Genomic DNA, 27,641 nt, shown 5'->3' on the forward strand with positions numbered 1-27,641 from the left:
TGCCACCGCCGCAGGGTGCAGGCAGCCGGGGGTGCCGCCAGCCTCTCCCCGCAGCAGGGACGAGATCCACGCACAGGGAAGCATGAAAGGTGATGCTTGCAGACGGGGTCCCTGCCTCTCCAGTGCCTCTTCCCACCCTGCATCCCGATTTCTGGCTCAGGTGTGGGATTTGTGCCTGTCCCGGGCTGGGGCTGGTGTCTGGGACCCGCACGTTTCTGCTCGGCGCGAGCCTTGGGGGCTGCTGGCATTTTGGGGAGGCGTGCGCGCGGCGCATCATCCATCCGTCGGCCTCTATATATAGCCCTGCCTCCTCGCAGCTCCCTGCGCACACGGCCGCGTGGCCTCGCCGCAGCTGGGAGCGTGCTGCTATTTCCATCTGCTCCCGCTGACTGCGGGCACCGAGGTGCAGGCGCTGGGCTCCGCGTGACGGGAGCACCGGCACCGAGCGCGTCACCAGCCCTCCTCCTTCCAAAGACCCCGGTGACGAGGAGAACCGGGCTCCGGTGTGTGTCCCCCCCGCAAAGCACCCCGGCCTCACCCAGCGCCACGCTGCCCCGGGCACATCGCCCCCCTGCCAGCCCCGCGTCTGGAGTTTCCTTTACTTATTCAAGAGCAGCTCAATTATTTATCACAGCAACCCGAGCCTTTGTGGTGCTGCTGGCGCCCCGGGCTCGCAGGCAGCGCGTGTACCCCCCGCTTTGGGGACAGGCGCCCTGGTGGGATGGCCCTGCGCACGGTGGCGTTGGACACAGCGGGTACAAAGCCCCCCGGGGACCCCCAGCCCGCCCCCCCCCCAGCCCAGAGACGAGGCACGCTGGCAGTTCTGACTGTCCTTTATTACTGAGAGCAGGGGCTGCCTCCAGAAAACGAGGGGCCCCGCTCCCCAAAAATAGGATTCTGCAAAGAGGCGCCCCTGCCTCCGCCGGGGCCGTGCCCCCCGTCTGCCCCCACCTCCTGGGATCACCCAGTGCGCCCCATCCACAGCACACCCGCTCACGGCCGCTCTGGGCTTTATCTTTTTTTTTTTTTCTTTTTTCATTTTTTTTCATTTTTTTTTTTTCATTTTTTTTCTCTATTTTACACACCAGTTGGATGTTACCGTCACATGAAGAAGAGAGATACCTGAACAAGATAACGGCTAAGAGCTCTAGAGTTAAAAATGAACACACGGCCCCGGGGAGCCCACCCTTCCCCGAGGAGCAGGGGGGGGCAGGGGGGGGACGGGCACCCCTGCCCTCACACCCCGCTTTTGGGGGACCCCGGCACAGCCCGACGCAGTGCCTGGCACTGGGGGCCCTGCCACCCCCTGGCTTTGTGCGCGAGCCCAGCTGCAGCCCCTTCCCCAGGTGCGTCCATCTCCTCTGTTATGTTAAAAAAAGAGAGAAATGTGGTAAAAATACAAATGTCCCTAAAAGCATTATTATTACTGTAGTAGCAGAATTATGACTTCTCTCCAGATTGTCCGAAATGGTCTAACGGGGGGGAGGAGGGGGGGTCTCCGGTGGCTGCCGGACACTTGCTGGCGGCAGGACAGGGACGGTGCCACCGTGTCCCCAGGGCCACTTGTCCCCCAGCAGCGAGTCCCCTGTGGCAGAAGGAGGGCAGGCAGCCGGGGGGGGGGGGGACACACCCATGAGGGGCAGCATCCCCTTGATGGCTGCTCCTTGTTTTTTTTTGGGATGTCTGGCACAGGGTCCCCCACGCAATGAATTGACCCCGGTGGCTGGGGCTCAGCCCGAAGGGATGGCACCGATGCTCGAGGGGGGGTCCCAGCTGCGGGGCACCCCAGGGTGCCCAGGGGGACGCTGTGACGCAGGGACGATGCTCGCAGCCCGTGGTGCTCTGGGCGGGTGGCACCCCGCTCTCAGGCTGGTCCCCATGGGGGGGGGGACACGGTGTCCTTGGCACGTGCTGGGGGACACTGTGGTGGCCACAGGAAGACTGGGGTGCAGAGCCCGGCCCCTTCGGTGTCCCTGCGGTGGGCAGGGGGTGGCCGTGCCCTACCTGAGATGGCTGCGGAGGTGGCAGCAGCCCCGCTGCGGGAGGGCTTGGCCGGGGGCCCTGGCACGGGGACACCCCGAGTGCACCCCTGGTGGAGCAGGGAGCCCTGGGGAGGGACACCGAGCGGTGTCACCTGCTGGGGACGTCTCAGCCAGCGCTGCTGCCGTCCTGCTGCCTCCAACGCCACCGGACCGTGGCACATGGGGGACACCCACCGTGGTGACAGCGGGGCGCCAACGGGGTGGTGCGGGCACCTTGGGGACGCTGCCGCTGGGTGCCAGCCCCCTGCAGCCAACAGTGGGGACAAGGACACCGCTGTGCACGGCGTGGGGACGGTGGCACCCGCTCCATCCTCACGCAGGACCCCCCCGCTCGGTGCTCGCGCGGGCCCCGGGCCACCCCATGAGGAGACAGCCAGGGTGCAGCACCCCTGGGTGCCACCGTGGGGGGGGCGCGGTGGCATCAGGAGCACGGGGGACGTGCCGGGAGGGAGGTAAAGCAGCAAACCCCGCTGGAGGCAGCGCCAGATGTGCCCGCTTTGGCTAACGAACTGCGGCATGGCTTCCGATCCCTTGGGTGCCCCCGGGGCTGGGGGGGTGGGAATGGGATGGGGCGGGGGGCGGGGGTGTCCCCGGGCAGGACGTGTGTGGCTCCTGCGCTGGGGTGACGCTGGGAGAGGTCTGACTGGGCTGAAAGGGGGGGAAGCGGGACCCCCTCTCGCACCGGCAGCCTCCCAAAATGTGGGGTGACACTGGAGGGGGGGGCGGCAGGGCCCTGGGGACGGTGGCTGGAAGCACTCGCAGGAGACCTGCCCGGCGCTGGGGATGGGGACGGGGGCGCTCCGTCCATCTGTGTCTGTCCATCCATCCCCCACCCTCCACCGCCGTCCCACCCCTGTCCTGCCCCAGGGCCGGGGCTGGGGGGCGGGGGGGGGGCTCTCAGGCTTTCAGCTGGTGCCACTGTGCCACCGCCTGCCGGGGCCGGGCGATCATGTCCTTCCAGTGCTTCACCTCGCCGGGGCCGCTCTTCCAGGACAGGTAGATCTGCGGGGACACGCAGCGTCACGCCCCGTCCCTCCGGCCATCCACCCCCGGGATTTTTTTGGGGCCGGACCCACCTTGCCGATGACATCGTTGCGGCTCAGCCTGTCCTTGTCCATGACGGTGATGACGATGGTGGTCTCGCGCAGCCGCTCCGTGGGGATGTCGAAGGAGAAGGACTCGTTGAAGACGGGGTTCAGGCACCGCTTCATCACCACCGTCTTCTTCTTCTCCACCCGCTTGTCCTTGTACATCAGCCACACCTTCACGTAGGGGTCTGCGGGGGGACACAGCGCGGTGCTCAGCCCCAGCAGGGTGCGGGGACAGGGCCTGGTGTCCCCCCCCCCCCAGGGTGGGTGCTGGGGGTCGTACCTGACGTGCCCCCGATGTCCATGGCTTTGAGGTTCCGCGCCTTGATGATGTTCACCACGATGGAGTTGGCGGAGGGGTTGTAGCACAGCGACAGCAGCAGCTCCCCGCGGCTTCCCTGGGGGGGCACAGAGGCTTTTAGGGCCCCCCCAGGTGCACAGACCCCTCCGTGTCCCACCACGGGATGGGGGCGGTGGGCTGGGGGCACCCGGAGCCACCCCAAAGGTGGACTTTGGGACAGGGCAGGAGAAAAAGGGGCAACCCTCGGGGGGGGAGGACACATTTCTGGGGTCATTGCCACTGGGATGTTTCAGGACCGTCCCAAGTGGGACTGTTTTTGGGGCCATCCCCTGTGGGATGCTTTTGGGGCCAACCCCTGTGGGATGTTTTCTGCTCCTGTTAGAGGCAGGAGAGAAAGAAAACTTTAATTTTAGCTCTCCCTGAAATATCTCAGCCTGACCCCAAATGAGGCGCTGGGTTTGGGCTACTTAATGCCTCCCTATAACTGCTAGATGGGGATGACAAGGCGCGAGCAGCCCCGTGTGGACACCCCGCGGGAGCACCCGAGCCAGCATGCGCCCCCAGGGCGGCCCCAAGACTTGTCCCCTCTTTGGGACACTGCGGGGACAGGGGCGGCCCCCCCCCGAGGACCATCCCCACGGGCCTTACGCTGCCGTCGCTGCACGGCTTCAGGTCCTTCCAGAAGGTCTGCATCTGGGTGAGGTCCACCTTGTTGAGGGGAATGGACACCTCCCCGATGGGGTCGTTGCGGCTGAAGCGGTCGTAGTCCAGGACCTGGAGGTACAGCACCCGCTGCACCACCTTCTCATAGGGGAACCCTGCGACAGAGACGGAGGAGGATGAGGATGAGGAGGCAGCCCGAGAGCTGGGAGAGGCTCTCATGGTGGCCCCCTCGTCACCAGCAGCCACCCCGGGGTGGTGGGGCCGGGCATCCCAGTCCCTCCCAGCCCCTACCTTCGAAGAGGAAGGTCTCGTTCCAGTGCGGGTTCAGGTTCTTCCTCTTCACCTTGGTCTCCAGCTTGTGCTTCTTGTCGGGGAGCAGGTAGATCTTGACGAAGGGGTCGCTGGTGCCGCTGAAGTCCTTGGCCGGCAGCTCCTGGGCCTTCATGATCTTGACGGTCAGGGTGGACTCCTGGAAGTTGTAGCCGACGCTGAACTGGATGCGGCCCAGGTTCTCCCGGCTGGAGCCATCGTGGCCCTCGTCGTCCTCGGAGCCCGGTGAGAGCTGTGGCAGGGGGAAGAAGGGGTCGTAAGTGGCGGACGCCTTGCTCGGGGCTGTTTCGGCCGCGCCGTGCCAGGCTGGAGCCACAACCACCGCAGGGCCCCGAGCGCCGGCATCTCCGGCTCTGCGGCGGCAGCTGTCAGTGGGCATCAGCCTCTCCCATCTCACCCACAACCGTCCCCTCGGATGACTCCTGGCTCCGCTCCGCGGGGCCGGGGAGCAGCAATTAGCCAAATCCCTCCTGACAGCCCGTCCGTCACAGCCCCGGCACCGCTCCCCGTGCTGGGGACTCAGCGGTGCAATCTGGGGCTGCCGGAGGGGGGTGCGAGGGGATGCCCAGATGGGCACGGGCGAGGGATGGAGGCCGGCGCCCCTGCCCACCCATGGCACCCACCATGAGCATCTCGCTGGTCAGGGAGTTCACCAGGTCGGAGACAGAGGAGCGCGGCTCCGTCTTGCGGTCGGACTCGTCGTTCTGCGTCTGCCCGGCCACGGGTGCGGTGTTCACCGCCTTGCCGCCGGCTGGCAACCTGGGGAAAGAGAAGCAGCGCCCTAGAGCGGGGCCGGGGGGACCCCGAGGAGATGCCCGCAGCCTGGGGCGCCCCGGTGGGCTGGATCCAGGCAGAGCCGGGCTGCGGAGCTGCCGGCCACCCACAGCAGCCTGTGGGCATCCCTGGTGGTGCCAGCCCGGTGCCAGTGCGCAGGTCAGACCCTCACGGCCAGCTCACCGGGCATGCCATCAGCCCAGCGAGGCGCAGCCACCGCCCCTGGCCACCTCCTGGCACCAGGGGTCCTCTCCAGCACCCCCGGCTTTGCTGCGCCCACCCAGTGCTGGCTGTGTGGCTGCACCCCGGTGCTCTGTGCTGCAGCTCAGTGCCTGGCTGATAACCATCCCCTCTCGGGTCAGCGCTGACCCACGGCCACCTTCCCCGGTGTCCTGCAGCCGGAACGCCCACCCCGTCTGGCCCCATATGGGTGTCGGGCGCCTGTCCTGGCGGCTGCGGGGATGCTGGGCATGGAGCCGGGGGGAGCTGCGGACGGACAGAGCAGCGATGGAGGCGGGCGGGCACACACCGGGACCACGCTGCCAGGAGGCACAGGGACAACGGGGGACACAGGCACACGGCGGCGGGGACAGACCTGAGGAAGGAGGGGGCGCGTGCGTGCACACGCGCTTGCGCCCTGGCCGCGGGGATGGCGCGGCTCCTACACAAGCCAAGGCACGGGGACAAACTGACAGACGGACAACAGGCGCAGCACCGGGACGCACGGACCTGGGCAGCGCTGCCCCCGGGGTGGCAAAGCCACGCATGCACACAGGACGCCCACCGACACGGCAAGCACACGCAGGCACGCGCCAATGGAGACGCCGGAGACCTGGGAGCAGTGGGGATGGAGGCGGCGCTGGGGGGTGGAGGGGGAGGCTGTGGGCAGCCCCCTCACACGGGTGTGACGGCGCACGGGGAGGATGAAGAAACTGAGAGAGCTGGAGAGAGGCAAAGTCAGGTTAAAAACAGAGTGAAGGCGGAGGAGAGACAGCGGCGACGGGGCCGGGCGGGTGTGGTGTCGCTGGAGCTGCCTGGTGTGCGCCAGCAGCAGTCGTGGGCCAGCAAGAGAAAGGGAGGAAGAGCAAGAGAGAGGAGGAGGAGCAGCGTCTTCCACCACGGGATGGCCGGCCTGGAGGGAGGGAAGGGGAGAGAGAGGAGCAGGGTGGACAGAGAGCTTGGCCAAAGGCACAGGAGACGAACCGAGGCGCTTGGCTGGAGCCGCTGGGGATGGGCTAGAAGGAAGAAGCCAAGAGATGGGGACGGAGGAAACGTTTCGAGGCGGAGGAGTGCTGGTGGGGAGCTGTCCCCTCCGCCGGCCGAGCCCCGGGGGGCCGAGGGGGCAGGGGAGGGAGATGGAGGCATGAGGGCCATGCTCGCACTGTGATGGCGGGGACGGGGCTGCGAGCGGCTGCGCGGCGCTGGGTAAAGGGGGGGGGGAAGTGCTAAAACATGGAGCGAAACCGAGCCGAGCAGGGTAAAAATAGCCGGTGGGCGAGAACGGTGCCGGTTCATTAACACGCTGCTCACGCGGGGAGGCAGCACCCGCCTGCTTCGTGCCTCCCCAAAGACGGCACCGACACCGCCCGGGGCTCCTCTGCTCCCTGTGCCACCGGCGCCAGCTGCGGGAGCTTTGGGTGGACCCCGGCGAGGAGCCTGGTGGGGCCGCACGTCCCGGCGAGTGCTGCCCGCCCCTGGGCACGGGTGGCGGATGAGAAGCGCGTTGGGATGCGATGCGCCTCAGCTGCCAAGGCGCTGTGGGGTCCCCGCAAGCCTGGCCGCGCCGTGCCCGCTCCCTGCCCGCTCCCCCTTCTCCTGGCACGGTGTCTCTGCCCTGCTCGGTGCCACGGCCGCCCCAAGCCCCCCCCCGGCATGCAGACAGCACGGCGCTGGCGGCGATGAGGATGGGGATGGACGGAGGGAAGGCGGGGAGGGAAGGAGGGGGAGGAAGGGGTCGGGGTCTGCTCGGCGTCGCCGCTCCAGTGGCGAGGAGAGCTGCCGGCGTCTGCAGACGTCGCCGTGCCCGCTGCCTGGCCGCTCCAACCTGGGCGCTCCGCGAGGCCGGCCTCCTCCTCCTCCTCCACCCTGGGTGAGGCCCTGGTCTCCTCCTGCTGCGGGACTGCCCTCTTCCTTACTCATACCTCTTGTCCCCCTGAGCGTTCGGCTGGTTCGGCTGCGTCCCAGCGGGTTGCAGGTCGGGGATATTGGCAAAGTCATCTTGCTCTGAGAGTCCCAAAACCAGGGATAACACCACCATCCGGCCTTCCCTGCCCAGGCGGCCCCGCACGCGGGGAGGAAGCAGAACGGGAGAGAGAGAAAGAGAGAGGAGAACAGAGCGTCAGGCGGGGGACCCGCTGCAGCGGTGGCCCCGCGGGCAGGGACGGCAGCGTGGGGAGCACTCCACCACCGGCCCCTGCGGAGGAAACAGCATCTGGGACGGCCGAGGGCTGCGGGGAGAAAGGCACCAACTGCTGCCCAACACGGCATCCCGGGGCCCTAAACTGTGCCCGCACCATGGTGCCGGGAGCTGGGCGGGAGGGTAAAGGAGCGAGGAGCAGAAGCAGCAGACGTTAATGGCTCCGCAGCGCGGCGGTGGTCAACGGCAGCGGCTCTGCGGTGGGGAAGCGCCGCACGCTCGGCACGGCCCTGCTCCATGGGCACCCCCCCCCCGCCAATTAGGGCTGGAACCGGCGACAAGGCTGGGTAAACAGAGAGGAACACGACCCGGGGGATGGCTAATGAGCCTCATCTATAAATCAGGAAGCCGGCAAATGGAGCCGGCGAGGAGGCTGCCGGTGGGAGCAAACAGGCTGCGCGGCGCGGCAGAGAGGGGCCGCCGGAGGTGTCCCCACCAGCGGTGAGAAGGGGACAAATGGAGCAGGGGGGGGGGACACGCAGCTGGGAGGGATCCCCCAGGGCGTCAGGGGCCGGTGGAGGGCACCGCGGGGAGGACAGAGGAGGAAGGAGGGGACGGAGTGTGCCGAGCCGCGGCGATGTCATGTGCCGAGATACGGGGACCGCGCGGGGCGCAGATTAGTCCTCGCCGCTGGAGGCTGAAAAGCCAGCGCTGATAGGGGAGCTGCGTTTCAGGCAGATTAAAGATCACACGCCTCCGGCAGAGCTCCCGCCCGGCTGCCCCTGCAGATCACAGCCCAGGCGGAAGGCAGGCGGGCAGGCGGCGATATCGGGGCCGCGCAGCCGGTCGCCCTGCATGAGGGCTGCACCCCCAGGGTCACCCCCACCGCCCCGGGGACGAAGCCGGAGCATCCCTGCATCCCTGCGGTGCTGCAGGTGGCAAAGCCAGGGTGGGAGGCGAGCCGGAGGAATTTGGGACCCCCTTCCCCAGCCCCCAGGGAGGCAGCGATGGGACAGGGGGGACCCGGCGCTCGCCGCCGGCCGCGCGCAGCGTTTACCCGAGCCTGGAGGCACCGCCGGGGGAGAGGAAAGGACCGAGAGCGAACTTACAGGAAGGACTTCATGTCCAAGCCGCGGTTGCGGATTTGCCCCACCACGTGGTCCCAGCTGCCGGGGTTGGAGCGGCTGCGGCCACCAGCTGTCCGATGCTTGGAGCCGGCGGCGATGCCCTGGCGCCCCTGGCCGCCGCGGGAGCCCCGGGGGTTGCCGGCAGCGGAGGAGCCGCTGTGGGCCTGGAGGTGGCCCAGGCTCTGGCTGGTGGTGGGCTGGCTGTGGTTGCCTCGCTGGTGCTGGCTGAGGGGCTGCTGCAGACTTTGCTGGCGCATGAGCGTGCGGGGCCTCTGGCATTTGGGGTCGCCTGCTGAGGTGGGGATATACTCAAGGGTAGTGGCTGTGGACAAGGTGGAGTCCTCGAAACTTAGGGAGAGGAAGGGCAGAGGAGAGGAGAGAAAGGAGAAGAAGGTGAAGGGGCAAAATTGGAGGAAGGAAAAGAAGAGAGTTAGAGAGAAGATGCCCCAGCGCAGGGAGCGCTCCGGCAGGGGCCAGCGGCTGCAGCGAGCGGTTCCTCTGCCTCCCGGCCGCGGCACGGCCTCCCCGGCAGCACCGGGCTCCCGCGCTGCTGCCATCTCGCCGGCCGCCCCGCTGCTGCCTCCCGGGCGCCGGCGGCGAGGGGCTGGGTGCCCTCCTGCTGCCGCGGCGCCTTCCCAGCCTGCCGGCCGACCGACCTCGTCTGCGAGCTAATTAGGCTGCTGCGTGAAGGCGAATCCCTCGGTGCCCCGCGTGCCGCCCGCTCACGTGCTGCCAGCCAGCCAGCCCCGTCCCCGTCCCTCCCAGCCCAGCACCCAGCCCATGCCGCTGCGGGGTCTCACAGCCTCGCCGTCCCCAAAGCAGCGTGCCGGCGGCGGTCCCCGCAGCGCTGGGGACCGAGCCCCAGGACAGCGAGCCGAGTGTCCCCAGGGCCAAGCCAGGCAGCAGGGGGGCGATGGGGACGCAGCGCCAGGGAACACGGATGGGCTTTGCCCCCCTGGTGAGGGGGGGACGAGCAGGCAAAACCACGGGATGCCCATCAGTGCCCACGCAGCCGGGGCTGCAGGCACACGGGGCGCAGCCAGCACAGCCCTGCGATGCCCACGGAGCCTGCAGAGCTCATGGCTTGTGCCAGTGGCGGGACAGGGACGGGGACAGGGACAAAACGTGTGGCCGGGTGCGCGCCTGGAGGCACCGCGGGCGTGCAGAGCGGCTCGAGGGAGACGCAGCGCCGACAGCGGGTGTTTGCAGCAGCTGCCCAGCCCGCCAGAACAAGGGGTGTGCAGCCCAGCCAGCCTGGCAAAAGCCCTCTGGGGGTCCTCGGTGCACGGGGAGCCCCCGGCACAGGAGAGTCGCCTTCAGCAGCAGCCCCCCCAACCACGACCCCGGTCCCTGTGCTGCCCTGGGGCTGGCCGGGCGATGGCTGCAACCGTGGGGCGAAGCTGTGCCGTCGTGCATCGCAGCAGTGGGGGAACAGAGAGGGGGAGAAGAAATTAAAGAGAATAAAAAAAAAGAAAAAAGAGGTGAAGAAAGAGTGAGAGGTGAGAGAAAGAGAGAGAGAGAGGGAGGGGAGTGGAGAGCTGGGACGGATCCGGCCCCACGGCCGGGACCTGGAGGCACGCGGGGTGTTGAGCCTCCCCCGCGCCTGCCGCCGACCTCCTTTCGGTTTCCTATCAAATCCTAAATTAGTTCAATTTACAACCTCTCCGTCACAGGAAACTAAATCTGGCTCGGCTCGGCCCCGAGCCAGCTGGAGGCGCGGGCTCTGCCAGCACCATGCCACGCGGGAGCCGGCTGGGGACGAGGGGCACTGCAACCCCCTTGAGCCCCCCAAAACCAGCCTGGGATCCCCTGGGACCACCGAGCAGCCGTGGGATGGTGGCACCGGGATGGCACAGCAGCCTGCTGCCGGCAGGGATCATCCCCAGCGGGAAAGAACCCCCTCAGAACACCTGAAACGCAGCAAAACGTGACCACCAGCAGGCTCTGCGGAAAAGAGGCTGAAAAAGCCTGCAGGCGTCACAGCCGTCCCCTTAACCCTGCCCCTGCCAGCCCGTGCGAGCGGAGCCCGTGGTGGCAGCTGTCTGTCCGTCCATCCATCCGTCTGCCCGGCTCCTGGCCACCCGCAGCCCCTGCCTGACTCCCTGCCGTGGCGGTGCCTTGCCTCAGCACCTCCCGGGGGGGTTTCCCCTCTCTGCTGGCACCGGGCACGGAGACGTCCCGTGCTGGACCATCTCCTCGCACCCTCCTTCCCCTCTCGCCTCCTCCCGGTGCGTCCCAGCACGCCCCAAATGCTCGCCGCTGCCTGGTGCTGCCCACGAGCAGGGGCTGCTGCAGCCCCATTTTTGGGGAGCGGAGACCAGAAGTGTGGTCCCCCCCGCAGAGCCACGCTGGTGGTGGCAAGCTGAGGATGCCCGACGTGCTCCCCAGCCGTCGAGTCCTACACGAAGGCCGTTTTTTCCCCTAGCCCTGATCCTGCTCGAGCTTTGCCCAAATCCGCCCCCGGCGTCAGAGCTGCAGGCGAGGTGCCGGTGCCAGGTCCCGCAGCGGCACCACGGGTAGGAGCACGGGTGGGAGCACGGGGCTGGTGCTGCTGCGCATCCCCACGATGTCCCCGTGCCGTGGGGACACGGCTCTTGCCCCAGGGGCGTCACCGAGCTGCTGCCCCCATCGGGGGGGGGGCCGGGGAGGCTGTGCCGGAGCGTGCGTGCTCACTCACTTGGACAGGCTGAGCTTCCCTGCAGCCAAGTGGCTCTGCACCGTGTGCCAGCGGCCCCTCGCCGCCTTCCCCATGCTGGGCTCGCTGTGGGCAGAGATGCTGCTCCTCAGGCCGTCCTCGCCGCCGCGCTGCTTCTCCCCGGGGCGGCCGTCGCGCTCCCCCGCCAACCCCGCGGTGGCCGACGCTGTCAGCTTAGCCCCTGATAACAGAGAGCCACTGGGCCGGGCCGGCGGTCGGACCCCCCCAGACGGACACGAAGAGGGGCCGGACGGACAGACGGACATGTGGGGGAGCCGTTTTGTACGGGGAACGGGGGGGGGGGACACGAGGATGGGGGAGAGAGAGCCAGAGGTGGACAGACAGACGAGACGGACAGACAGAGAGAGAGAGAGAGAGACATCAGCACTGCAAAAAAAAAAAGCAAAGGGAGGCCCCTGGCCGGAGGGTGTGCTGGGTGTGGGGGGGGGCTGGTGGAGGTGGCAGAACCAAAAAAAAAAAAATCCAAAATGAAGGGGGGAGGAGGCGGAGGGGCCCCGGGCCGGGGTCCTGTCCCGAACGCGCAACCCCAACCCGTGCTGCCGGGGGGCCCCGGGGCACCAGGGAGCGGGTGGGGGGGGGTTGCTCGTCTCCATGGGGCTGCCCATGGGGGGCCGGGGGGACGAGGAAGAGGAGGAGGAGGAGGAGGAGGAGGAGGAGGAGGAAGGCGCGTGGGTGCTGCCCATGTACTCACTAGACGCGAGCAAGCCCGGTAAGGAGGAACTCACTTGAGGGAAAGGCGCGGGTCACCGTACGGGGCGTAAGGTGAAATGTTTAGTATAAACTCCTTGGGAGGGTACGAGCTCCATTTCTGCTGCACTGTGTTGTCATTGTTATTCCAAAAGTCTCTGTCTAGATCGCTACAGCGGCCGGACACCAGGGGAGAAAGAAGAGGGAAATACAAGAGAGAGAGAGAAAGCTGAATTCCTGCCGGGGGGAGCGCGGTCCCCCCGCCCCCCGGCCAGCCGCTGCGGCCGAGCCCTGCGGAGAGAAACGGACAGACGGACGGGCGGGCGGGCGGGTGGACGGACGGACGGAGCTGGGCAGAGCTGCGGAGAGACAGGCTGGGAAGGAGAGAAGGACGCAGAGGGGTTAGAGAGCTGCCGGCGCTGCCACCCCGCGCGCGGGCTTTGGGCAGGGGGCCGCATCCTGGCGTCCTGCGCAGCCGGGTCCGGAGGCCGACGCTGTGCCTTGAGAGGGGGGCGGGATACGAACGGTGGTGACGGGAGGGGGCTGTGCCCGGGTACCCCGATGCTGGGACCCCCCCCCTTTTGCCAGTGTGGGGAGATGGGAGCGGGTCCCACACCTCCTGCTGCCGCCACCACCGAGCCATGGGCATCCAAGGCAGCGCTCTGCCCTCGCGCTGCTCCCAAAATGCTGCCGGCTGCACAGGCAGAGCCGTGCAGGATGTGGCCCCGTCCCAGAGCAGGATCTCGGGTGTCTGCACCCCACTGAGGCTGGGGTTTGAGGCAGCCCTGGTCAGGCCCGTGGCTGTTTTCTGCCCACGGCGAGGTGCGCTCCATCCCCACAGTGCCAGGGGGTGTGGGAGCGGGGCCGGGGGCCCCTGGCTGCCAGCCCCCCATGCCCACCCCAATTCCGTGCTCCCTCACACACCCCTGGTTGTCCCAGCCCTGCAGGGCACTCCATCCGTGGGGCAGGGCTCAGCACGCCCATCTCGGGGACACCCCTGGGGACACCACGCCAAAGGCAAGCTGGCAGGGGCACCCCAGGGTGCTGGAGAGAGGCGCAAGCCCCCCAGTGTCCCTGAGACCCTCTCCTGCAGGGGCTGGGGGATGTGGGAGCGCCTCCGCCCTGACTGAGGGGCCGGTAACTCCCCACGGGTGACTGCAGGAGTGGGGGATGCTTCGGCACCACAGGGGGACCACCCATCACCCAGTGTCCCCAACCTAAAATCGAGCCCGCGGGAGAGAGCTGGGCAAGCGTCCGCTGTTGGGAGCAGAGGGGACAGCCACCTCTGTCCCCAGGGAGGGTCCTTCTGCGGCTGGGTGGCTCGGGGCACCTCGATCCCGGTGTTCCCGCACAGGTGACGGCGGGCAGGGCGCTGTGTGGGCTGTGGCTGTGCTGGGGCCCCCACTGGCACCGCAGCCCCTGCCCCTCTCCCCCCGCCCTGGCACCTACTTGATGGTTTTCTTCTCGCTGCGGCCTCGGCTGGAGTCTGGGGTCCCCACAGTCTCCAGGGACGTCTTGTAACGCTTTCCCTAGGGGGACAGCAGAGGGTCAGGGGCAGCACGGAGCCCCCACCACGGCAGGGGTTGCTGCGCCTCGTGCCCTCCAAATTGGCACCAAATTTTACCCTCGCCTTCACAGCCTCCCTTGGGTGCCTCCTGCCCAGCGGCTGGCTCCGTCCCCATGCCGGGCACCGTCCCCAGGATGGAGCAGCAGCTGCACCCCGCGCCCCGCCACGGGGCAGGAGTGTGTAATTTTAGGCTTAATTGAAGTTGGATTAATTGAGTTCACCTTCCCAGCAAAAGGGAAGCGGTGCCATATGCTAACAAAGCCGCGCTCGCTCCTAACTGGGGCTTGTAATCAGGGCGCTGCGCCGTGACTTCCTACCGTGGGCTCGACGTGCTGCTCCCTTCCAGGGGGGACAAGAGCGCAATTAATGCTGATTAGTCAACGATTAGGAGCGGCGCTGCAGGTGCCTGGAGACTGCAGCAGGACGGGAGAAGGGCTGGGGGCACGGACCAGCCCCCACCACGGCACCCCTGGGGCCCGTCCGCGGCACGGTGCCCACGGGCGCACCGCCGCCACCGTCCCCCGAGGTGTGCCAGCACGGGGCTGGCAGCTCAGCCAGCTTGGCCGTGGCTCCCGCGTGCCATCGAGGGTTGGGGACACGGCTTCCAGTTCCCAGCCTGGACGTATTCCCGGCCGGTTTCTGCTTCTTTGCTCCTCTGCCAGCTTTGCCCTTCTCCTCCCACGTTTCGCGCACGGGCACGCTCGCAGGAGCCGCCGCCTCCCTTTGCGGGCTGGTTTGGGTTCCCCCTCTGGCTGGGGGGGTTCTCCTGTGCAGAGAGCCTCAAGAGAGAAGTCTCTGCCTTGAGAGCACTTGACCCAGATTTGGATCTTGTCGTGAAGGAAATGCAGCCAGGGCCGGGCAGGGTGGCGAGGGGGCTCAGTGACGCTGGGCACCCTGGGGTGCAGGAGGTGCTGGGGGGCGCAGCCCACAGTGGGGACAGGGACGGGGTTGGGGACAGGCTGGCTGCCATCCCACCGGGCTCTAGAAGGAAAGAGCACGCCGAGCAGGACAGGGGCCAGATCGCTGCAGCTTGCCACAAGCGCGTATCTATACGTATTTGGAAACTTCCCTCCGTGCCGCACAAACAGTTTCACCCAAACATTTAATTATCGCCTTTCCTAAAGAGCAAAATAAAAGCTGCAGCCGGCATCGCCACAAACTGTGCTCGGCGATGGGCTCTGCCTGCAGGCAGCCCCGCAACCCTCGGCCCCCCCGTGGGGCACGGCCACCCCGCTGTCCCCCCCCCTCCTCCCCGCGGGCACCCAGCCCCGGGGCCACTTACCAGTCTGCGCTGGCACCACTGGCAGATGCCACACAGGACGATGGTGACGCTAAGGCTGACGGTGATGATGGCTGAGACGAGGATGACATCGCGGGAGGGGGCCCCTGTGGGGGGAACAGAGCAGAGCTGAGGTGGAGGACGGGGAGGGACGGCCTTTTTGGGGACCCACAGCTGCCCTATGGCCACCCCAGGGCACCCCGGCTCTGTCCCCTTGGCTCTGTCCCCTGCACTGCAGCCCAAGAGCCCCCCACGCTCACCCCTCTGGTCAAACCGCCAGGGGCCATGGCACAGGGAGCTCCCCCCCAGCAATAAATGCGAGATGGGGACCCGGGCACAAGAGGGGAGGGAGACACCGGGGCCGTGTGGCAGCCCTGGCTTTGCGCCCCCAGTGCCACCCTGCTCCTCCCCACGCCTCTCCCTGCTGCAGCGGGGGGTTTGGCGGGCCCCCAGCCCCGCTCAGGCCCACCCCCGTGTAGGACCCCCCCTGGGGTGGCATCTGTGCCGTGCCATCCCCGCTGCCAGCCTGGGGTGGGCACCGGCCGCCACTCGCGCCCCAGCCAGCGGTGGGAAGCAGCGAGGCCGGAGCGAGCGTGCCCGTAGCTGTGCTGCAGTATAAATATTAAACAATAATCGTTAATAATTAATTCACCCGCAGACCTTGTTATTGTAATGAAATTTGCCAGCGGCTCAGGCGCTCGCATGAGTCAGAGAGGCTGGATCCAGCGCCCCGGCATCCCCCCGCTGCGTGGCGGGGACCCCGGCACCCCGCTCCCACGCCTGCTGCCCGGAGGAGGACGAGGGGGGACACAGCGGCCCCAGCACCGGTGTCCCCCAGCCTCGGGGGGGAATGAAACAGAGAGGCTGGGGTGATGGTGGCAGTGAAGAGGAGTTTTACAAACGCCCCAGGAGCGGCTGCCTTGGCTGGAGCTGGGTGCCTGCTGGGGCTGCGAGGTGGCAGTGCCAGCCCCGGGGAGGTGGGGATGGGGTTGGGGGCTCCCTGTGGGTTGGGGTCCTGGGACCCCCGTCAGCCCCAGCCCACACACACGCTGCCTCCTTCCAAAACCAGGCCGGGGGGGCTCCAGCGCTCGGTCACGAGGACCCGTGAATAAAACTCGCTTAGCAACTGTTGCCTAGGAGGGAATTTGGGACCAGCCCTTAATTTCAAACATTTATAAACTGCAGCCAGAGAAGCTGCTGGGGGCGCAGAGCGCTCGGCATGGGTTAACTGGGCAGCCTGGTGTGGGCAGGGACGGAGGCGAGTTCTCCTTCTGCCCCCCATCTCACCCTGCTGCTGGTCCCCATGGCCCCGAGACCTGCTTGGTGGCACGGTGACACCCGGGACACCTAACCTGGCGCTGCGCCGGACCCCAGGCAGGGGAAGTGGCATCCCAGTGCTCCCAGTCCCCAGCATCCCTGCGCCCTGCCAGCCTCCCCAGCAGCTGGGGCTTTGAGCTTCTGCCCCATCCCTGCAATGTCCCCAGCCACCATGTCCCTTGTGTGTCCCCAGGGGAAGGCAGGGAGGAGCCAGGCGGGACAGCGAAGGGCTTTGGGAAGGCTCAGCACGCCCTGAGCAAGGCCAGGCTGGAAAATGCCAGCTCAGCTGCTCCAAAAGAGGCGAGCTAATGGATGCGGTGATGGTGACCCCGTGCCGGTGGCGGCTGTGACCCCTCCGGCTTAGCCAGCAGCTTCAGGAGATGCCACGGTGCTTGCAGGGTCAAGTTCATCTCCAGTATAATCCGGTAAAGGGAAATAAAAGGGGAGAAGAAAAGCGGGAAGGGATGCGCGCAGCCTGCACCGTGGAGCCCGGGCTGTGAGGATTATCCTGCTTAGGAAGGAGAAATCGGGGATGCTGTCACCAAGGGGACTTTGGCTCCTGCCGGCGCCACGCAGTGCCGATGCTCGATGCTTGCCCCGGTGACACCAGCGGGGACCTGCCCCCCCCGTGGGGCCACGCGCCCCCAGCGCCAATGGGGAAACGCTAGGCTCCGCTGCAGCAGAGGTTTAAATGACTTGTTTTCTGGGCAATTAGCGCCGCTTAATTAGACAGAGAAGCTGAGCTCAGAGCTCCTGGCTCGTCCCCAGCCACGGGTGCTGCCTGGGGCGCAGCAGGGCGGCGGGGCTGGGGGTGGCACGGGTGGGGACACAGCCCCGGGGAGCGCGTGGCAAACGCAGCGCTGCTTTCCCCGCGGGTCTCCTGCGTGTGCCGGGGATGGGAAGGGCTGGGAGCAGGGGGCTAGGGCTGGGGGGGTTGGGGAGGGGGGGGCTGCAGAGCCACCAGGCACTCCCGAGCACGAGCGAGCGCGCAGGGAAATGTGAGAGGGATGATGGTTTCCTAAGCGCCGCGTGAGCCGGAGATGCCGTGAGATCGGCCCGGCGGAGGCGAGAAGTGCTGATGCCAACGGATCTGACACGCAGCGGAGCGGCGGCACCGGTGCTGCCGGGGGGGCTGGGAGGGAGGGAGGGGGGACAGCGGGGGCTGCTGCTCCCTGGCCTGGGTGGTGCTGCATGCCTCGGTGGCCCTGCGCACCAGGATGGGCTTTGCTGGAGCTCAGCACAGACAGATCCAGACCCCGACTCGACCAAAAGCCCCCCGGGGTCACCAAGCTGCCACCACACACCGCTGGCCCTGGGCAGTGCCTCGGCGTGGCAGCGGGAGGGCAAAGCACCTGCGAGGGGCACCTGGGGGGATCACAGCTCCTGGCTGCTCTGCCCGGTGGAAGGAGCTGGGCATCTCTGCCAGGGACAGAAAGGGCTTGGGCGAGGGGTGGGTGCGAGCCAGCAGCATCCGTGGGCACGGGGCTGGCTCTGACCTCCAGTGCCTGCTCCACAGGTGCCCCATGGATGCCCACCCTGCACAGCCTGGCAGGGCTTTGCTTTTGGGCGCAGAACCCAGGGAAGAGCCAATTTCCCAAACGATTCCCGGGGAGGAGAAACCAAAGCCGTGCAGAGCTTCCCTCCCCGCTTCCAAAATCCATCCCCACCCCACCCCGCCTGCTGCTGCGCTCTCGGGAAGCGCCGTCAGAGCCTCTCCCGCAGCCGGCGTGCCACAGCTCTACGCAGAGAAACTTCTCCCCGTGCCAAGCCGCCTTCCGCCACGGCGCGGGTGCCCAGCGTGCCCGCCCCATGCGCCAAGCCCCGCGCCAGCCCCGCGCTTCGCCAGCCCGGCAGCGGAAGCGCTCGCGGAGAGGGGGAACGGGCGAGGGTGCCAAGCGAGCCGTGCCTCACAGCCTCAGCAGGACACGATGCTGAGCCCAAATGGGGAGAACGGAGAGGGGACACGGCAATGAGGAGGAGCAGAGGGAGCCTGATCCTGTCCAGCACAGCCTCGGAGCGTCCCGGTGCTCTGCGGGAGGGCTGTGCTGTGCCGGAGGCCGCGGGGTGGGGAGCGAGGTGGCCGCTCTGCCACACCGGGGCTTCCCAGATGCTGTTTGCCTGGCGCCAGGCCGTTAATTCCTCCTCTGCTCATCCTCCCACTCATTTGCTAGATATTTCCCAAACCTCTTATTTTTAGGTTGCAGCTGAGAAGCTGTGAATTTGCAGCTTTCGCTCCTGTGCGGGATGCCGGGCGCAGCGTGGGTGGGATGGGCAGAGCGGGCGGCGAGACCCGGACCTCACGGCGGGCAGGGGGAGTGCTGGGGTGGAAACCCCCCCGAGGAGGGGCCGGGGCTGTCCTCGGAGGGCAGCACGGCTGCGTGGCAGGGATGTTGGAGCCCTGCGGCCGTCCTGCCACCCTGGCAGGCTCCTGGCCGTGGTCCTGCCACCCGGCACCCATCTGCGCAGACAACGCGCCGAGCGCCGCTGCTCAGCGCACCAGGCGCGCCCGGGGCGAGAGGGAAGGGAACAGGCGTCTGCTCTCCATCTGTGCATCTGTCTGTCTATCCGTGCGTCCCCCTCTCCAACACATCCATCAATCTCTCCATCCATCCATCCCTCGTACACAGCTGCTTCTCCATCCAGCCATCTGTCCAGCCCCCGGAGCTGTCAATCTGTCCGTCTCTGCCTCCCCCACGGGGAGCAGCCTGCCCTGGGGGGCTTTGTCTCCAGACCCCCAGGGACCCCCCAACACCTCCATCCTGGTGCCCGGAGCCCTCCTGGCGCGCAGGCTGTGTGCACGGCACGGTCACTGCCACTGCCACCGTACGTGGCGCGTGAAGGGAGGGCGGTGAGGCCGGGTCCTGCTGCCCCCAGGGCACGATGCCCCCATGCCCACAGCAGCCGGGAGCACCCGTGCCCCACTCCAGAGCAGAAGCTTGTGGTGGAGGCAGAATCTGGCACGTGAGCACACTCTTCCCCCAGTGGTCTCCCATGTCCGGGCTATTTTCGGCTCAGGATTTCCGGAGACGCGCGTGGTTTCTGCGCCTCGTGGTCCCCACCGTGCCGCTCCTCCCGACAAGTGCCAGCCCCCCCCTAACCCCCCAGGACTTTCTGCACCTGTGGGTTTCCACCCATCCCACGAGGCGTCACCCTCCCTGTTCCAAGCCCACCTCCCCACACCCTTGTGCCATCCCTCACGGCTCCCCCCACCTTGATCTCTCCCGTGCCATCTCCCCCAAAACGCAGGCACGCTCAGGTTGAGCACCTGCACACACAGCCTCGGCCTCGCCCCCTCCTCCTCCTCACCCCTGCCAGCCCCCTGCCAGCCCCCGGCACTGCCCTGGCAGCGTCCCCAACACCACTGTGGGGATGGGAGCCCCGCAGAGGGCTCAGTGCCAGGGGCTGCGAGCACACGAGGGATGCTCAGCACGGTGGCAGCCCCCAAAACAGAGGCTGGTGCTGCTGGGGGAGGAAGGAGAGGGAAAGGGAAGAAACACAGCTGGGAGGGGAGGAGAGAGGAAGGGAATAATAGCCCTTAGGGAAGGGATATGGAAAGGACTGGGAGACCCCAGGCTGCACCCTTAGCTGTATGCTGAGACCCCGGGACAGCGGGGATGGTCACCTACGGGGCAGCGGGGGCAGCCACCCATCACCCCCCCAGCCAGACGCGCATCCCGCTGCGCTGCGCTCCCTCCCTCGCCGCCCCAGCCTCCTCCATCGCCCCGGCTCCATCTCCGTCAGCGCCACCGGCCGCTTCCCTTTCAAACCTCATTAACTCCCCCCAAGGTGACCCGCTCCCTCCTGCAGCAGGGCCGCAAGCCCAGCCTCCCGGGGACGCTGCGAGGGGACGGGGGGACCCCGCACGGGGCACCCCGAGCCCATGGGTGGGCGCACGGCAGCGCAGCACGGCGAGAAAGCCGGGATCGTGGGGTATGGGACGAGCCCCCCGAGCCCTCCAGGGACACCCCCGCGTGCCCCCGGCCCCCCAGCCCTGTTCCCAGGAGCCCAGGTCCCCGCTCGACGCCCCGGCTGGCGCTCTGCCTTTGCACACAGTCCCTGCGCGCCAGCCCTGCTGTCGGCTCTTCGAAAGCCCTTCCCCTGCTGAATTCATCTATAATAGATATTGTAGCTGAGCCCCCAGGGGCCGGGGGGTGGCAGCGATATTATCTGCATCTGTCTTCATTCCCCTCTCCCCCGCCCTTCCCCGGCAGGCTGAAAAGCCGCGAGATCAGGCGGAGGAAAGCCGCCTCCAGCTCCTCTCCTGCTCCTCGGCGTGGGGGGGATCGGCCAGACCTCCCTGTCCCCCTCCCCACACCCCCCGCAGCCAGCCCCATCCCCTGTCCCTGTTCCCGTCCCCGTCCTGCCACCTCCGTGGGCAGCTGAACTGCTCGGGGGGGTGGGCAGAGAGAGCCCGGGGGGCTCAGCACCCCCACAGGCACCCCACTGCCACGGGGGATGGGATGGAGCCACTGGGGGGGGGGACATGGGACATGGGGACAATGGGGATGGGGGGAGGCTGTAGAGGATGCTCCGGGGCACCGGCAGCAGCACGAAGCCCACTCTGGGGGGGCTGGGGACTGGCAAACGGGGGAACCCCAGCCCCCAGCAAGGCAGGGACACAGGGAGGGTGCAGGACAGGCAGGGGACAAAGGTGCTGTGGCCGCGCCGTGCGGGACGCGTGGCTGCAGCAGGTGCCTGGCTCCCAGCGAGGCTGGGCAGCCCGCGAGCGCTGCCAGCCCTCCGCTCTTTGTCTGCCTTCCCCCGGCTCCGCGCTCCCCCCTTCCTCACAGCCCCTTCGCGCCAGCCCCCCCCTGCCCGCCCCCGGCCGTGCTCCTGCCGGCGTTTCGTCTCGTTTGGAACCCGGCTCTCAGCTTTTGTCCCACCCTCGGCACCCGCTCCGACGTCCCCCGGCACCCGCCGTGCCAGCGCGCAGCCCTCCCCGAGACAGCGCCGGGGGAAGGCGCAGGCAGCAGCGGGTTATTTACCCACCGCCTCCCCAGGGGCCAGCAGAAACGGAGCCCCTGGGAACGGGGACGCAGGTGGGGAGCAGCGGCCGCAGCTCCCAGCAGCTGCCTGGTGTGTGGGGATGAAGAGGGACCTGCCCGGAGAGGGGACAGCTGGCACCGGCAGCAGGGACGGAGGGGACATCTCGCCTGGCAGCACGGCGGGTGGCAGGGCAGTGGGGAGGGGGGGTACCAGCATGGGGGACATCGTCCCGGTGGCACAGAGGGCACCTTTGGCTTCAAAGCCAAACCTTCAGAGCGTTGCCCTCAGCCACAGCTCCCCTGACACGCTGCAGGGCGCGGTACCGCGGGCAAGGGCCCTGCCAGCAGCCCCCCCGGCCCCCCAGCAGGATGTGGCCGCTTTGGGAAGCCCCCCCCCCGGCTCGGTCCCGGTTCTGAACACCCCCTGCAGCTGCCTCCTCGAGCATCCCCACAACACCCTCTGGCTGCTCCCTGCCCTCTGAGGCTCCTTTGCCCCGGGCACGTCACAGATGGTGGCAACATTTCCCAAATCACCCCAGACATCCGCCCCCCAAAACACACCGGGAATACTGGGGGCCACAGCCACCACCCTGCGCCCCCCAGGTGGGCTTTGCCCACAGAGGAGCACAGCACCGGGCTCGGGAGGGCTGATGGCACCCTCTGCCCAAGAAGGGTCTCTCCCAAAACCAGGGCACCCCCGCGTTCTCTGTGCCCCCCCAGGGCCCCACGCAGCCTGGCTCTTCCCAAACCCAGAGGGGCTGCCAGGAGCAGGGGCAGACGCAGGTGCCAGCGGAGAAGAGGGAAGCAGGGGCACCGATGGGCGAAGCAGATGGTGTCCTGGTGCCTGGCACCGCAGCACCCCGCTGCCCCGGAGCCAGCCTTGCGGGGACACCCCTGCGTGTGGGGAGAGCCAGGGACAGATTTGGGGGAACAGAAGGGGTCTGCGCCCTGTTCAGAGCTCAGGCTCTGCCGTGCAACCTCGCAGCCTGGCACAGCAGCTGGTGGCCCAGCGTGTGCCAAGGGGGACACACGGTGGGGGCAAGGGGCAGGGGCAAACTGGGGGCAGGTGCAAAGTTCGGGGGGAAAAGCAACTCGGGCGCAGCGCTCGGGCTCTGGGAGGGAAGGGCCACGCGTAGTGCCGGCGGGGACCGGGCTCACGTCCCCCCCTCTGCCACCACGCCACCGGGTGACCTTGGCCAGGCCACCGGCGGTGTCGCGCTCCCCTGTCCGCAGGGCATCCCATCCCGGTGAGGCTGTGGGGACGGAGCGCTGTGGGACCGAGCTGCTCCCGTGCCGCAGCAGGCGGCAGCGCCGAGCCCCATGGAGGCGACAGCTTCCCCTCGAAGGCTGCTCACCGGGGCCGCCGGCTCCCGGGCAGCGCGGGCGCTGTCACCCGCCACGGGTGCCACGGGTGGCGGTCCCCGGCGTGTCCCCACGCTGCCGGCTCCCGCAGGCCTGGCTCTGCCTGCAGCTGGCCCCAGCAAGGCGCGCCGGCAGCTCCTGCGCTCCCTGTGCTCCGCCACATCCCCGCCGGCACGTCCCCTGCCAGCGCAGGACACGCCGTCCTTCTGCCCTCTCCCTGGGCCCGGGGACCCCAAGGGTGCGGGCTGCGGGGTTTCGGCGAGCCGCCGCGTGCCAGCAGCATCCCTCCTGCCACCCTTGCCCCAAAGCACCCCGGCGGTGTCCCGGAGCCCTCGAGGCGAGGCCGAGCGCTGCCTTCAGAGCATGAGCTCAGCAAAACGGCGGAGGCCAGAGCCCCCTCCCCAAGCCCTGGCGCGGTGCTGGCGGCGCTGGAGGAATGGGGCCGGGGGACCCCGGGAGGCGAGGGCTGGGGAGGGGCTGCAGGGACAGCACCGAGCGCTCAGCCTCGGGCTCCGGGCGCTGCCCGGTTTGGGGGGCGCCGGCCCCGAGGGTTGGGGCAGTGCCGTTTTTTTTTTGGGGGGGGGGGGGGGGGTGGCTGGGGAGCCCCGGCCCCAGCGGCTCCGCAGGGCGGTGACTCGTCCGGGAGCCGCGGCGGTGACTTTGTCCCCAAAGTGCCCTAACTCCCGGCCGGGACCTCCGGCCGAGCCGCAGCCGGGGAGGCGAGGGGGCAGCCGGGCAGCCCGGAGAGGGCGGCGGGGGGCGGCGGCGGCGGCGGCGGTGGCGGCGATGGGGAGCGGTGCGGGCAGCCCGGGGCTGGGCTGGGCGGCGACCCCCGGTGCCCCCCGCTTCTCCCCGTCCTCCCGGTGCCCCCGGCGGGCTCACCTGCGCTGGCAGCCTCCGGGTCGAGGTACATGGTGGCGGGCGGCGGCGGGGCGCGGCGGGGCCGCGGCTCATCAGACGGCGGCGGGCGGCGGCGGGGCGGGCGCGGGGGCCGCGGGCGGCGGCGGCGGGGCCGCGGGGGCCCGCATGCGGCGGCGGGGGGCCGGGAGCCCCGCGGAGCCCGTGCTGCCCGCCCGCTGCCTGCCTGCTGCCGGGCGCGCGGGTGCGGGTGCGTGTGTGTGTGCGGGTGTGCGCGCGTGTGCCCCGACCGCGCATCCACTTGCTGCTCGCTGCTGGCGGCAGAGGAAACTGCAGCCGCCGGGGAGAGAAAGGGGGGGTTCGGAGAGGGGGGGGCGTCGGTGCTGGAGGTGGGTGGGTGGGTGGGGGACGGGGAGGGAGGGTGAGTGGGGGGGGGAGCAGCGGCGCGGCCACGCGTGTGCAGCGGGTGCCGCACACGCCCGGGGCGCGGCGCGCACGCCCACGCGCGGCAGGACGCGGGGGCGCGCTCGGGGCACCGCGCCCACGCGGGAGCGCCCGGCCCCCGCGCGCCCACGCGGAACCGCGGCCGGCGCCGCCCGCGCGCCCCCACGCAGCGCGCCCACGGCGGGGGCACCGGGCGCGGGGCGCACGCTGCGTGGGGGCCCACGGGCGCGGCGCGGGCACGGGGCTGCGCACACGCGCGCACCCACGCCCCGCACGGCGCCCCAGCCCCGCAGCATCCCCGAGCGGCCCCGTTCCGGCCCGTTCCAGGCCCGGTTTTCCCGGTGCCGGGGCGCGGCGGCCGCCGCCGGGGCACTGCGGGCAGGGCGGCAGCGGCGGGCGGAGGAAAACCCGGAGCGGAGCCGTGGAGGCGCGGAACGGGTGCGAGCTCCCCCCCCACCCCCCCCAACCTCCCTCCCAGCACGCAGAGGCAATTTCTGCCCGGCTTTTATTGCCTCGTTACCATTTGCTAAAGAGATGCAGGAGAAGAGCAAACAAACGGGAGCGCGGCTCTGCGCAGCGCTGGGGGTGTGCAAACACCGGCACCTCCGCCTCCAGCCCCCCCCGGGGGGCTGCGGGGCAGGGGGAGCCCCCACCGTGGGAGCGGTGGGATGCTCGCCTGGACGGCCAGGGTGTCGTGGAGCCCCCAGGGGCAGAGCCCCAGCTGGCCTCGTGGGATGGAGAGGCTCAGGTGGGGGCTCCCCGGAGCCGTCTGGGGCTGGTCAGAGCCAGGACCCCATGCCGGGGTGGTTCAGAACCTCTTGGGACCAAATCTTGGCTTGCCCTGCCCGCAGGCTGGGTTTTGAGCAGGGAAGGAAGCGGGGAATGCCCCCTCCTAAAAGAGGCTGTGGGTCCGTGTTTGGGGATGGGGCTGAGCAGGGGGCAGGCAGAGGTGTGCAAGGACCACAAGGCAGCAGGTCCAACGTGCCCAAATCACACCTTGGGCTCCTCGCAGCCTGCTCTGGCCCAACGGCCTGGCACGGGGTGGGTGCCCACCCGCATCCCCTGGCCGGGGGCTGCCTGCTGGGAAGGCTTTGGTGCACGCAGCCCAGCTAGGGGATGGCTGGGTGTGAGCCTTGGGGCCACAGGGCAGGTTGTGGAGTGGGCAGCACCGGCACGACCCTCTGCCCCCTCCGCTCAGGTGCTGCCAAAGCCTCGTCACGGGGAAGCGCAGAGCTTTATTTTGATTTTTTTTTTTTTGTTATCCCCCCCTCCCGTGGGAACCTTCTCATTAAGCCCTTGGCACAAACCCCTGCTTTCACTCCGCTTTTCTCCGCTCGCTTCCCACGCACTCTTCAGCGAGCGCTGAAATCCCCGTCCCCGCACGCAGACGTCCCGGCAGCGCCGTAACCTCCCGCACCCACGCAGCCGCGCGCTGCCGCCGCCGCCGCGCGCCGTCACTTCCACCGGGGCCGGGTGGGTGTGCGGCGCTGCTGACTCACGGCAGGGCCGGGCCCGGCACCTCACAGCACCGGCTGGGTGCTGAGCAGCGCCGGGGAGCTTTGCCCTTTCCCATCCAGCCACGGGGGAGCAAGGAGGTTGGCCAAAGGCTTGGCTCAACCAAGGTGGTGCAGGTGGCCCTTGATTCCAAGCCAGGGGCCCCATCGCTTTCCGCCTCACTGTGTTGGAGATGTGAATCCCAGCCTCATCTTCTCCAGCCCTTCTCCTGGTGTATGACCTACCCTGGGCATCCCAAACCCCTGGCCTAGCTGAGCCTTGCCACCCCAAACCCTGTGGTCTCCAAGCGCAGCCCAGCGTGTCTGCCCTGCCCTGTGGCCGTGCTCGCCTGGGGCCACGGGGCAGGGAGATGCCCCTGTGGCTCTGCCATGGCCATGCCCCTCTGGGCACTGCGGGGACTGCTGCGTCCCCCGGGCTGGCACACTTCTGTCTGCTTCTCAGGGCTCAGCACTGGGAGCGGAGAGGCTCCAGCTCCTGATTCTGGCAGCGTGGGGACACAGCAGCCCCTCTCCAACCTCCTGGTCCCCATCCCTGGACCACCTCTCCCACCCGGCCACGGCTCTGCCAAACCAACCCAAATTTCTGCAGGAGGTGCCAGCACAGGGCTCCCCAGCAAAGGTGGCTTTTGCTGCCAAATTGCAGTCTTCAGTTCCCAGCTGCTTCGTCTCTTGCGCTGCTTGGAAAAGGGTCATTATACGCCTTTCTTCTCGCCTCCTCCTTTATTTTGTCAATGGGGAGAAGATGGGCATTTCTTATTCTCCCTTTGCACTGAAAGGGGAGAACCTTTTCTTTTCTTTTCCCTCGTTTCAGCCTTTTATACAAATTAATCTTTGGGCGGAGGCCAAGCCTGGGGAAATTTCATGTAAAATGATGAAATTTTCAGAGCCTAATGGGGGTAATTACAGGGGGTTAGAAAGCAAACTATTTTGCAACTTTAACAAGAGCAGGCTGTGACCTGGCACTTGTTACAGCTAATAAAAATGTTAATGAAGCGGCAGCAACGAGGCGGCTCTCCTGTTCCTCCCATCTCCTTTCTTCTCCTTCAGGCATCTTGAATCTCCACCGTTGTCCCCAGGGGCGACAAGGAAGGGGGACCCCAGGACAGGGCACCTGAGCACCATGCCCCTGCCCCAGGAGGTGGCCGAGGGGGGACAGGGTCCCTGCCCTTATCCGCCAGCCAGGTGGAAGTGGAGCCAGGCGGCACGGCGCGGTGTTTGCCTTCCTGTGCAAACAGAGCAGGACAGAACCAGTCGGGCAGCAGAGCGGGCTCAGCACTGCTGTGTCTCTGCCTGCACCCTGGGGACCCGCACGGCCCCAAAAGCATGGGGAGACGAGCAGCAGCCACGAGCTGTGGGGTGGATGAACGCTGCCTCTCCTGGGGAGGCTGGCATGTGAATAATTGGGCTGGCAGTGGCCGAACGCCCTGGCGTGTATTTTAATTACCGGGAGAGCATCCGTCATGGGCTGCTCCTGCAGCGCAGATGCAGGGCGCCGCGTTTGCTCTGGGCTCGGAGGAGATTTCCGTCGTGGCTGGCGCTGTTTGCCGTGGGCATAGCCTGCCTGTTTGCTTTGCCTGAGTGGCGCGGAGAGACCAGCCCTTGGGGATGCGTGCTGCCGTGCCACACCAGTGCAAAGAGACAGCCAGTCCCTGGGCACAGGTCAGCCCAGGTGGTGGCTCCCCAAGAAGTCACGTTGGGGATTTTGGCGTGGCTGAAGCCCTCTGGGATCTGGGTGGTGAGCTAGGGAGACCCCAGCATGGAGAGAGCTGTTCTAGCAGCACGAACCCGTGGCACAAAGGTTTTTCCCAATTTGGGTGCAGCTCCAGGGCAGTCGCGGGCACTGGGGGCTGTGGGCACTGGGGTGCTGCACCGCATCCCTCTGGCCCTGGTGCGGTGCAAGCTCCAGTTGGAGGAGTTCCTTGCCTCTCCTCTCCCAGGCAGCAAATGTTGTTAAAAGGACAAAAGAAACACAACCAGAACCATGAATTATAATCAATGTGAAATGCTGCAGACAGTGGCGTGGCTGGAGAGATGCAAGCCGGGGGGGCCACGGCGCCGTTCCCACAGCCTGGGGCTGGCCGAGCCGGGGGCACCAGGACTGCCCCGCCACAGCCCCCATCTCCTCTCCTCCACCTGGACGGGACTGGGCACCTCTTCCCTGCTGAGCCTTGAGCAAATAAGCGCTGCCGTGAAGCTGATGGAGCCTCACTGTCACTCAGCCACTCTGCAGC

General features: G+C 68.0%; 1 protein-coding gene across 6 annotated transcripts; it reads right to left on the bottom strand.

Annotated features, from left to right (window-relative positions):
• Positions 1–1,405: 1,405 nt before the first annotated feature.
• SYT7 (synaptotagmin 7) lies at positions 1,406–23,706 on the bottom strand. 6 transcript variants are annotated; one of them, XM_038179691.2, is made up of 13 exons: positions 23,477–23,706; positions 14,934–15,037; positions 13,534–13,613; positions 12,123–12,254; positions 11,359–11,574; positions 8,664–9,029; positions 7,340–7,465; positions 5,048–5,183; positions 4,386–4,656; positions 4,080–4,249; positions 3,414–3,528; positions 3,119–3,318; positions 1,406–3,044 (listed from the first exon to the last, which is right to left on the bottom strand). In XM_038179691.2, exons 1-13 carry the CDS (start codon positions 23,505–23,507, stop codon positions 2,940–2,942), a joined length of 2,052 nt encoding a protein of 683 aa, XP_038035619.1. In that variant the 5' UTR covers positions 23,508–23,706; the 3' UTR covers positions 1,406–2,939. The 6 variants fall into 6 exon arrangements, with proteins under 6 accessions (XP_038035619.1, XP_038035620.1, XP_038035621.1 ...); XM_038179692.2 differs by lacking the exon at positions 11,359–11,574 and having other exon boundaries at positions 23,477–23,644; XM_038179693.2 differs by lacking the exons at positions 11,359–11,574; positions 12,123–12,254 and having other exon boundaries at positions 23,477–23,629.
• Positions 23,707–27,641: the final 3,935 nt, after the last annotated feature.

Source organism: Anas platyrhynchos, chromosome 5 (genome assembly GCF_047663525.1).
Source record: "Anas platyrhynchos isolate ZD024472 breed Pekin duck chromosome 5, IASCAAS_PekinDuck_T2T, whole genome shotgun sequence".
In the NCBI taxonomy this organism is placed as follows: Eukaryota; Metazoa; Chordata; class Aves; order Anseriformes; family Anatidae; genus Anas; species Anas platyrhynchos.

What these genes read in the sequence shown, in the direction of transcription:
- SYT7 (XM_038179691.2), bottom strand. Translation starts at nt 23,507, where the DNA reads ATGTACCTCGACCCGGAGGCTGCCAGCGCAG. An exon ending in GGGAAGCTCAGCCTGTCCAA is followed by an intron (nt 9,030 to 11,358) that starts GTGAGTGAGCAC and finishes CCTCTCCCTAAG; the next exon opens with TTTCGAGGACTCCACCTTGT. An exon ending in TGACCAGCGAGATGCTCATG is followed by an intron (nt 4,657 to 5,047) that starts GTGGGTGCCATG and finishes CCCCTGCCACAG; the next exon opens with CTCTCACCGGGCTCCGAGGA.